This window comes from Cyprinodon tularosa, unplaced genomic scaffold, assembly GCF_016077235.1.
Source record: "Cyprinodon tularosa strain WSP-4 unplaced genomic scaffold, ASM1607723v1 ctg338, whole genome shotgun sequence".
Lineage (NCBI taxonomy): Eukaryota > Metazoa > Chordata > Actinopteri > Cyprinodontiformes > Cyprinodontidae > Cyprinodon > Cyprinodon tularosa.
Genome location: NW_024039050.1, coordinates 1,312,525 through 1,324,624, shown reverse-complemented (window position 1 = coordinate 1,324,624; position 12,100 = coordinate 1,312,525). Strand labels below are relative to the sequence as shown.

Below are 12,100 nucleotides of genomic sequence, written 5' to 3'. Positions count from 1 at the left end.
GATAGCGGTCTGGCACAAGTCAGGGAGAACATCTAGCAGCAGGCACATGCAGATTAACTCGTTCTGATCTCTCCAGGTTTAATTTGCTCATGTGCTCCAGACATCAGGGAGAAAGTCAGACAGAGATCTAACCGACATGCACTTGGCACAGACGAACAATCACTGGATCGACTGCTGGGGAAGCAGGAAGGTAGCCATCATGGAGGGACCCTTCTCCCCAGTCTATTGCTTTTTACTAACGGAGGATGGTTACCTGGCCAGTGATAGATTACTAAATTAATATCTGCGTTTTTATATGGATTTAGCTTTGTTAGAAACAGCAGAGTTATAATTATGATACAGGACGCAGTCATACATAAAAATATATGCTTTTATAATGAAACACTTAGATTTATGCTCCGTAACAAACACAGACTTAATGCTATAGCTCATTAATGTGAAGAGTTTCTAATTTATATATATATAAAAAAGAATATTTATTTGGATTTATTTTCATTTTTCCATTTGAACAAATTTAGATATTTAGGGTTTTACTTCTTCATAAATAATAGTCAAAACCAGTAAAAACATATTTTAATTCATTTAACAGGAAATACAATTGGTAAAAACATCACAACAACTCAGCATCTATACATTCATTAGCTGCAATATCAAAATGAAGTATTATTGTTGTACAAACTGAGCTCAGCTGAGTGTGGCAGCAGCAGAAAGCAGTGGCGTTTACAGCCAACATATTTTACATGTATAACAACTGTTATATGAAATATAAACTAAAAATGTGCTCTCACAAATTCTCTTGTTCACTGAAGCACAATGAAGAAAAACTGCAATAAAAGCTTTAAACTGATACTTTGGTATCAGTGGATCTTAAACCAAACTGCCCGCTTCCTGTAAACAAGTTTAATAAATGCGGAGCTGATATGAGACATTTCATTTCTCTATTAGGCTAAACCTGCGTCAGAGATGTAGCTGTTGAAACCGCTGAGATTACAATCATCCTCTTTCTTGCGTTTAGTCCTAACAGCAGAATAAGTCACCGTATCTTTATCATGTCTGATCTGCAGAACACAAACCACAAACTGTTTCAGTTACACCTAAAGACTTTCCACTGGTCTGTGGTAGTTTAACATGTTTTCAAACCATGAGAAAAAAACAGGTTAATGGTTCATGATGTTGTAATAAAATAATATGCCTCAGTAAAAATACTGAGCATTGTCTGAACAAGGCATCAAACTGAATGTCGAGAAAAATATATTCAATGGCGTAACTATCGGTAAGCAGACACTGCAGTTGCTTAGGGGACACCTGGTGGGTCCCCTACGCAAATGTAGACTAGGACGTCTCTTTGCAAATATAATGGTGCAAAAAATTCCTCTTGAACCTACCTGATGTTAGGTTGACTGACTGGACCGTATTTATACCCCAACACACGGCAGCATGATGGTGAACCGTTTAAACATGACACCAATAGCAAAGGAGACAGTGGTACTTTTTAATTACTATCTTAATAACTGTGTATAGTTCAAGACCATTGATAAAAAATACACTCGTATAATATGTTTCAAACCGCAACAAAGATCTAAAAAGAACGATGTATTTGAGTATTTTATTTTTGGAATTATGGGTAATCCAGGACGTAAAACTGTAACTGTTACGTACAATGTGTTAGCGAGGATGGATAACAAAGAAGAGGTACTTAAGAGGATTCCAGAAAAGAAAAAACATCCCAAAATAAGCACGTTCGTTCTAAGAACCAAAGTTGGAGAGGTTGACGTTGCTGCTCCTACAGTAAGTAAATATTATAAGTAAAGACTGCGACCAGGAGATGGTTGGAGAGAGCGTGGGTGAGGAGGGGGGCTGTGAAACTCAAGGTAGACTGATAAGACTCAATTTAGAATGATGAAATGATGAAATGTGTATATATGGGGGACGTTTCGGGTCGGTTGTCTACGGCAACGGTTGGGGTGTTTTACTTCATATAGTGCCCACCCAGATAATGTTGCTTACGGGGTTATTGTTGTGTCGTTACGCCATTGAATATATTATATTAATATTATTATATCAACTAACTCAGTCTTGAACCTGCAGCTTAGATCAAGTTAGTTTCGGTCATTGGTATGACCGAGTCAATTGAAAATGTATTTAAAATGGGACAGTTATAAATCTGCAAAGCTTGATGAGTTCTTACCTTTTTTCTTCGAGAATTTGGGGGATGAAAAGCCTTAACAGAGGCATAGGTCAGGTTGACCGGCTGCTCATCCTGAGAACAAATGGACAGTGAACATTTATCAACAGAGAGCAGTGACATTGACTTTTTAGTTATCTATACTTTTCTCCATTACTTGTTTTTCTTCCTACTTCTGACTTCTACTCAATACATTTTCATCTGTACTTTGTATTTCTTACATTTTTACTACACTACATAACTGTTAATTTAAGTAATTGTTTTGCTATAGCCCTCTGTATTTATTTTTCTATCCTCATCCCCCAATACATCTTCCTACACCTTATTTAATTGATTCTATTTTTCTATTGTATATACTGTGTATAAACATCCTCTATTTTCTTGTATGTGCAATTTTTCCTGCTACTGGAAATACAATTTCCCGAAGGGAGTAATCCCAAGGGATTAATAAAGTCAAGTCTAAGTCTAAGTCTCTAAGTCTAAGTCTCTTAAAACAAACGTTACTCGTTACTCTTGGCTTCGGTTTAATGTTTATAAATATTTATTTCCCGTCATGTGCTCCATCCAATGCAGATCATTGGCTCCATCCACATCTAGTGAAAACTAGTGTAACTGGATGAGTCATGTAACACAAACACTCATTGGTTAGCTAAAGGAAATCATCAGAAGCAGGCAGGTGGTCTTCAAACTGCAAACATGAATTGTCTATGCCATGCTACAATGTGGGATTCAGAAAAAGATGTTGAAATATCTGAAAGGTCGGGAACAGGCGAGAGGTTATCGGAAGACAGAGACCAACAAGACCTCCCTCATCCTTGGTCCTATCTCTAAGAATTATTCGAAATAGTCGAAAAATTTTGCTTTTAATTCATATAGTGGCATCTGGATGTTTTTTTTAAAAGGATACTTTATACTTTAATACTCTAGGTTTTTTTTTTTGGAGCGCATACTTTATCACTTTTACTTAAATAAAGAGTCCACCCTTCATTAAAGACAAGCCACTGCAGCACCTGGAATATATTGGAGTTGGCTATTCGAGCCGGGTGAGCTCTTGGATTCAGGCAAACAGCAATATAGTTTAAGAAAAAGAAAGAAATGAACAGATATGATCTGCCTGTCACGTCATACTGCAGTAAGAAAAAAAAATTAAGTTTATTTTTGGATAATAAAGAATCTTGAACAAGAGGTGAAAAGTGTGTTGGATTACATGGTTACTTTAAAAACATTTGACAGCGCTGGAAAGCGTCGAACTTGGATGCTTCTGAACCGAGAGCCATGGGCATCTTTATTGGAAGGATTGCGCTAATACTTTCATTAAAAAAAGGTTCTATGTAATAATCCTGTGAGTATACTCAAAGTTTTCCATCATATTATTGTGTAATACTAAAACACTGCTTGTTTTACTTCAGAGAAACAGTTGATCATAACTCTATCAGTCTCAGTGTTTTACAAGTGAGGTTTTGTGCAGTTCTTTTAACCACACATGCACTCACAGAACCACTTAGCAAAGATAATAAAGCTTTTGCCTATTTACCCCAAGCTCTGTTTCCTCCTGTGGTTCATGGGTGTTTGGCCTTGCAGTCACAAAGCAGAGAGACACTTTTTTTTCTCTTTTTGTGTGCTTTTGTGAGGTGTTGAGCTTCTCTATGCTCAGAATGCACCTCCAGGCTGAAGCAGGAACTATAGTTTGTGTCGTCTGGCAAGCAAACCCGAGCCTAAACATAAAATTTCACTAACTCTCCATTTAATTTACCAATAACTGTTCTGAAATCTAGACTTTAGACGACTTATTCTTGGCTTCACCTGTGATGATCGCAGCCCCGCTGATCTAATTACTCACCTCATTTACCTGCCGTCCCCCCCCCCACACTGTAATTATCAATCATCTTATCCACCTGTTCGGTCTGCTGTATATATGGAGCAGCCCGGCTATCAGGGCCAGATCATTATTCTCCCCCCCCCCCCCAAAATATTTGTATTAAATTTTAACACACTGAAGGATAGTACAGCACAGTATTTATAAACAAATCCAGACATACACCAAATTACGATTACAAGGATATAAAAGAAAAAAATAATAAATAACTTAAAAAAGATAAATAAATAAAAAAAATAAAAAAAATAATTAAATAAATAAATAAAATGCTTCTCAGCTGGTATCAGTATCGCCTACAATTGACATTCCAACTCCATACTTTCCCAGAAAGGATAAGAAGGGGTATTCCGTAAAAATTCAAAAAATATCCACTGGACTTGGTTTTCAAGATTTGAAGACGTTTCGCCACCTCTCCAGGAAGCTTTCTCAATTCAAATGTCTGGGTCCGCAGTGAGTTTGAGTCTTATATGGACAACGCCTTGTATCGCTTGGAAGCATGCAATGGTAACCGATGAATGGGTCGTTAGTTCCATCGTTAGCCTGTAATATCTGAACCTGTCTATGATTCTAGGGGTCGGTCGTTAAAGGGGGGATTGCCATTAAGGGGGGGGGGATTGTCTCCTGTAATACCTGAAACCTGTCTATGATTGTTAAGGGTTGGTCGTTAAGGAGGTATTGTTCACCGGCTGGGGCGGGTAGGTCCCTCGTTCCTCTGTGATGGGGTGGGGGGTTTGGTGATATCTGGAAGGGATCATGTCTATGATTGAAATGTATGTTTTTGGAAGCTGGAATCTGAGTCCACCACCTCTGTTTAAAATTGGTTTTTCTCTCTTAACATAGATGGTTTCCTTCACGCCCCTCTCAAACCACCTATTTTCTTTATCCAGAATATGCACATTCTGGTCCTCAAAAGAATGTCCTTTGTCCATAAGGTGTAGGTGTACTGCGGAGTCTTGTCCAGAGGCGGTACACCTACACCTTATGGACAAAGGACATTCTTTTGAGGACCAGAATGTGCATATTCTGGATAAAGAAAATAGGTGGTTTGAGAGGGGCGTGAAGGAAGCCATCTATGTTAAGAGAGAAAAACCAACTTTAAACAGAGGTGGTGGACTCAGATTCCAGCTTCCAAAAACATACAATTCAATCATAGACATGATCCCTTCCAGATATCACCAAACCCCCCACCCCATCACAGAGGAACGAGGGACCTACCCGCCCCAGCCGGTGAACAATACCTCCTTAACGACCAACCCTTAACAATCATAGACAGGTTTCAGGTATTACAGGAGACAATCCCCCCCCCCTTAATGGCAATCCCCCCTTTAACGACCGACCCCTAGAATCATAGACAGGTTCAGATATTACAGGCTAACGATGGAACTAACGACCCATTCATCGGTTACCATTGCATGCTTCCAAGCGATACAAGGCGTTGTCTATATAAGACTCAAACTCACTGCGGACCCAGACATTTGAATTGAGAAAGCTTCCTGGAGAGGTGGCGAAACGTCTTCAAATCTTGAAAACCAAGTCCAGTGGATATTTTTTGAATTTTTACGGAATGACTATGACCTGGATGACTGAGAACCTTCATCAGCATAAGAAGGGGTATCATATCTCCTCAAATTTTTTACATTTACCTTTCAATATATAAATTATTTTTTCCATGACCATGTGGTGCTTGAACTTTTTTCCAAAAAAGAGCTATAAGACGCTTAGCTTGTAGCAAACACATGTCAAGAAAAGTATATTCCGTTCTTTTCAAATGCATTTCAGGAGGGTATAAATGCATAAAAATATTTTTGCTGATAATCGTAGATTAAAAACTTGCCATTTTATTGATCATGTCCCTCACCCCTTTCCAGTAAAACATTATACAGTATGTTCACACTCCCATATGCAATGGTAAAAATTGCATTTTGTGCAGGTATCTGCAATATTTTCATTATACTTATGTAGAATAGCTTGAGTTATGTAAGTCCGCGTCAACCATTTATATTGCAGTAATTTCAATCTTACACTTATTGTTTGAATCTGAGCTTCCTTACATGCCTTCTGTCCAATCACTCTCACATAGATCTTCTTTAAAGTCTTTCCTCCAAGGTTCTAATTTATTCATTGACAATTCTTTTGATTCTGATGCTATAATTCTGTATAGGTGTGACATTAAACCTCCTGCATTGCAGCCTTTTACCATTTCTGTTTCTGAGCTGTTTAGTATTGGTATGTCTAAAGAGTTCCTTTGAACTGAAAAAATATAATTCCTTATTTGTAGATATTTAAAGAAGTGCTTTTTCGGTATAATAAATATATTAACTAGTTCCTCAAAAGACCTAAATTTGTTTGAAGAATACAAATCTTTAACAGATTTTATCCCCTTATCTGCGCAACTTTTGAAACCTGCATCCGACTTTCCTGGTTTGAAGTCTATATTATCCCAAATTATTAGGAATTTCAAGATGTTTCTTCACCACATATCATACATTAATCATATTAAGAACAATTGGGTTGTAACAGTTTTTCCGGTGGGGTTTGAGATTAGCTATATATATATATTTACATATATGAGTATATATACCTTTTTAAGGTCAGACTCTGTGTGACTTCCGCTGATTCCATATTAGCCTACGATCATTATTCTTAGTTTATTTGTGTTATGTATTCGTGTTAGTTGTTCATGTTTGTTTTTGAGTGTTAAGTCCCTGGTTCATGTCCTGTCTCTTGGGGAGGTTGTGTGTCGAGAAGATGTTATACTTATGTTTAAGATTTTACATTCCCCCCCATCCCTTTTTGGACGGGCTCTACCAACACAAAACTTTGGCCCTGCTCTGGGAGACAAATAAAGTAAACATTGAACCATTGAATGCATCAACACTCACATAGCGATGACTTTCATGGGTTGAATCTTGATTTTCTGAAAGAAAAAGAAAGAAAAAAATACTCATCTTTTTCATGTTCACACTCTTTGCACCTTTTGCTTTTTCTGATATACCAGTAGAGTTGCTACAAAACAGACTAGTTTCCTTTCAATTTAAGTCCGTTCTTACACTGCGCCTTTGAAAATGTTCTTCCTTAAGTGAAGAAAATCTTTCATAAGCTTTAAATGTCCGAAACAGAAAGGAGCTAAAAAGAATATGATTGCAGCTCTTTGGGAAATGATCATAGAAGATGAGCAATTTACTGAAACACATTGAAATACTCAAACTAACAAAAGAAGCATTCTGAGACAATTCATCCTTTTTTATATAGACTTTCTAAAAAGTTATATATATATATATATTTTTTTTTTACAAATGATCAAAGTTTCCTCTGCAAATTAAGTTTCTATTGATAACAATGTTCTGTTGAAGTACCTGTTATTTGGCGTTCCTCTGTAACTCTAGTTTTTCTGCATTTAATAAAAACAGCAGCGAGAACAACCAGCAGAAGCAGAACCCCGATCCCTGCTCCGAGGAAGATGATGATGGTGGAGTTATTGGCAGGAACTGCTGTGAAGACTAAAAAAAATAAAATAACATAAGTGAACATTATTTAAATGAAAAGTCAGTTATACTAAAGTTTAAAGAGATATTACATTGTATTAACATAAATGTTAGGTTTATTCAGTAATGATTATAAAATTAATGTGTGCTTATAAAACATTTGTGCAAGGGGATGCTCCACTCCTGTCTCATGATTAAGTCAGGAGACCATCCTGCCTTCTGATGGAGCATTCTGTCTTTATGAATTGATCAATTGTTCTGTCAGAACAATACTCTGTTTGTAACCATGTGTCATGTTCTGTTAATAAAATAACAGAATGCGGAGGAGGGCCAGTGGGAGACAGTGCGTTTGAGTCTGGGGTTCAACTGTCTCTCCTTCCTGCAGGAGTTGTATCCATAAATTGTGTATTTCAGTTCTTTTAAGCAAAAACTTACATTTTATGAACCCGACAATAAATACAAAGTGGAGATCACAATTTTTAATCAACCTTAATAAGATGACATCATACCTTCCAGCTGGTAGTGAGCTTCTATCTTCACTGTGTTTCCATCAACAAACTGGCAGCTGTATCTTCTGCTGCTGCTGCTCTGAAGCTTCACAGTGAGATAAGAATCACAGCCAGTCTGTTTAAACTGGTACCCAACACCTTCACCAGTCAGAACAGTTCCTGTCTCATCCACCCAGAGGAGGCTGTTCTCTGGACAAGAACCCAATGAGCTGAATCTCAGCAGAGAACAGAGTAATGTGATTTTATCCTGTGTTGGATCACATCCTACTGGAGAGGCTGAAATAAGAAAACCAACAAAGACCATTTTTATTTCCAGGTTAGGACGGACTGATATCAGCAGGAACACAGAGTCAGTTCAGATCACTCACTGCTCATCAGATTTAGATACACATCTGGATCAGAGCTGCCTCCATCCTGAATCTGACATCTGTAACCTCCAGCATCCTCAGCAGTGATGCTGTTGATGATCAGAGAGCAGTTATTGTCCACACTCAGCCTGGCAGCTTTAGATGAACTCTGAACAACGATTCCTCTCTGAACTTCCTGCTGGGGATTCATGTCTTCATCTCTCATATAAAGCCAGTTAACAGTGGAGCATGAGGAAGAGGATGATGAAGGTCTTTTACAGGGTAAAACAGCATCATCTCCAACTCTGTGGTAGATATGGACTACTTCTCTTTTGATATCTGCAGAAAAAGACATTACATTACATTTAGCTATGAATAACATCAGCATCTGTGCTTTTTTGTCAGCATTTAGGTAAAGTATAGAATCTGTTTCAAAAATAAACGTATGAAGTAAAACCAATGTTTACAAGCAATAATAATAATTTTCAGTTTGACTATTTTTATCCTTTTTTTTTTAGCTTTGAGACTTTTCTGCATTTCCAGAAATGGTGATGCTATTAATGATGTTTGAATTACTAGTAAGGAAAACACCAGCAATGTAAAATTCTGCAGAAAAAAATGACATTTTTGATTAAATGCTCCCTATAAAACAAACTTCTTTCCTTTAATCTAATAAAAAGTGGAAATAATTTCATTCATTGAACTCTCTTTTAATCAATGTGATAGAAACAAACATGATGTCATAGAATTGTGGCGTGATTATGATGCACAGTGGACTTTGACCAAGAGTCAATGTCAATATGTGATGAGTTGGTAGTGAGAATATGACTAAAACATGGGAGGGTGCAAACATTTGCCGGTGTCACATACACCACACGTGTAGCAATACTGAATTCCTGAACATCATGTCATGCAAAGGATTGTGGGATTCCTCATAGCTTCTTAGCAGCAGAAAGGAACGTCCTGAGTTCTCTCTGCTAAAGGAACTATGATAGAAAGCTTAAAGTCTCCTAGACCCAAAACTCTGGTCAATTTAAAGCAGAACAGATGTTGTAGGTGTGAAAATAGTAGACCCAAATTTTGTTTAAAACGTTATTTGCCTGGTATGACAATTAAAATGAGTAATTTTTGTTTCAGAGAGAAAAATGGTTTAGAAATGCAAGTCTGTCCAGAAAGCAAAACAATACTTCAATAGAGAGGAAATTATACCATAAAAATAATTTCTGTATTAAAATTGTTGTACTTTCTGCATTTTACATAATCTGCTCAGTAAATAAAAGTCATCCTACCTTTAAGCACAGCTGTGTAGTGAACTTCTACCGTTACACTGTTTTCTCCAACATACTGGCAAGTGTATCTTCTGTTGGTGACGTTCTGATGCTTCACAGTCAGAGAGGAAGCACATTTGCCTATTTCATTTATCTTGTATCTGTCATCTTCACCAGTCAGTTTAGTTCCTGCCTCATCCAACCAGTGAATACTCCCAGAGCAAGATAACGACTTGAGGGATGTCTTCAGGGAACACTGTAATGTGACACCTCCATCTTTAGTTGTATCAGCAGCTGATGGAGATGGAGAGACTGAAACAAAATAAAAAATGTTTGAGTCTGAAAGCTGGAGAGGTAACTTTCTCTAACATAAAAAAAACTTGAACTTGTTATATATTGTCTCAATGTCTCTTGGTGACTGATGCACTAATGTTGCAGATCTGAGCAGGTATTTATCAGCACAATGGAACAAGAAGAAAACTTTCCAAATTTTAAATTAAAAATGATGCAGTGTTAGAAAAACTTAGGCTAAAGCTTAGGCTACATGTATGGCATTTGGTGAAACTAGGAGTTCAAAAGGGCCATTGTAGAAGTTGCATATGCGGCTTTTGAAAGTGGCAGGCCCACTGATCTCTATTCATTCACTGGATTGCTGATAGGCCGTTGGTAGTACAGGGTGGAGCAAGATATAGTTCCGTAAATCTCACTTCCGTTCACTTCCTGTCAGCCAGTGCCCTGGCTGGCGCCCTATTAAGCATTGTAGAGTCCGGCTGTTATTGGTTAAGACCAACAAAAAACAACTTTTATCATGTTTGACATTATGCAGCTTGGTCTTTGTTCTACTCACCCCGTTAATATATTCAGAAACTAGAGGCTGTTAGCTTTCAAATAATGTGTTGCACATGTAATATGGGCTTACAGTTCCTAAGTTGCTTCCATTTGGTATGCAAAATAAGCGAGAATTTCCCAAAATTAGGTCTAATGGTTACTGTTTCCTGATAAATATTATTTGGCCAAATAATGTTTTATTCACCTCATGGAATTGCATCATGAATTGGTTTGAAACATTCCAATTTTTCTAAATTAGTGTAAAGCTAATTTGATCACATCCCAAATTCTTCCAGAAAAACTTGCTACTATGGTTTTCAACCATGTTTGTTTCAACCATGATGATCACCTGTACACAGGACCACTGCTGCCTGCAACATGCGGTCGATTCTGTAATCAATGACGGACAATAGCTGCTTTGTCAGATTTAAAATAGAAAGGAGAATCGGACAGGTTTTGGTGTATCTCGCCTTTTTATAAATCAATTTTAGATGTGGAAATACACAAGTACAGACATTAAATAGTTTTAAATATAAAAAATTTCTGATGGTTAACAGAACAAAGAACTTTCGATTTGAAGAAAATTGAGATATTTTTCCCAAGACTCAGCAGATTAACATAATAAATGTTAACCTTTTTGGATGACGAGAAATACATGAGAGAGAGAGATGTGTTTAACAATATGTGATGGCCGTATCAAGGAAATAGATTTTAAAATTTGGAACATTGGAAGAACAAAAAAAAAAACAAAAAATCCTTTTGAGAAATATCAGATATATAGGCTATAAGAGAACACTGAAAAACCAATCTAGTAATAAGTTAAAATTTCCTAAATTATGTGTATTTACCCTTAATTTAAGTAGGTAAATTACACAGTTTGCCAATGGAATTAGTATTTTTACTTTTAAAATAGGATAATTAGATAAAATGCACTTGAAATAAGAAATTGCAATTGTGTTTTCTTATTTTAAATGTAAATTGTCTTGTTCCATTGGCAAAATGTATCTTTTTCCTCCTCAATCTAAGAACAAATGCACATATTTTAAGAAAAAAAGACATCTAGATTTAGATTTTTTCCAGTGTAAGATTTAGAATTAATGTTGGAAGCTGTTGCTTTTGTTAAACATAGCTTGAGAAAACTAAATATATTAGAAGATCTAAAATGATAAGAGATTAGTGCAGCTTCTTGTTCTCAAAATTCATAAAACAAATTTCTAATAAAAAAAAAAATCAAAGATTTTTTTTCTAAATAATTAATATCCTTCTTGCTTGAAATAGTTCAGTCTAGGCAACTGGACATAAAGTGAATATCTTTCCAGCTTGACTATATGGTCCGTCCATATATACCATTAGAAGTAGATCAGTTTTTACTACATAGAGAACAACTTTTGCAAACCTGCAAAGCGCATCTGAGGATTTGGACCTGAAATTATGAGAGAGAAGCTTCAACATGACTGTATGGCAGCTGTCATCAAACTGCAATATTTATCGCAATTTAAAAGTTGCTCTGCTGCAATATTTTCTGGCAGATAAGCGCCTCAGTTCGTGTTAAAGTGAAATCTGCACACAGAGCCGTTATGTATGCCACTTACACTTTAGAAA

The 12,100-nt window shown here is 36.6% G+C and overlaps 1 protein-coding gene across 1 annotated transcript; it reads right to left on the bottom strand.

Moving 5' to 3' along the window:
- Positions 1-564: 564 nt before the first annotated feature.
- LOC119789393 lies at positions 565-9,976 on the bottom strand. The gene is made up of 7 exons (XM_038294262.1): positions 9,692-9,976; positions 8,424-8,741; positions 8,056-8,331; positions 7,418-7,561; positions 6,944-6,969; positions 2,189-2,260; positions 565-1,058 (listed from the first exon to the last, which is right to left on the bottom strand). The coding sequence occupies exons 2-7, from the start codon at positions 8,626-8,628 to the stop codon at positions 942-944; spliced, it is 840 nt and encodes a 279-aa protein (XP_038150190.1). The 5' UTR covers positions 8,629-8,741; positions 9,692-9,976; the 3' UTR covers positions 565-941.
- Positions 9,977-12,100: the final 2,124 nt, after the last annotated feature.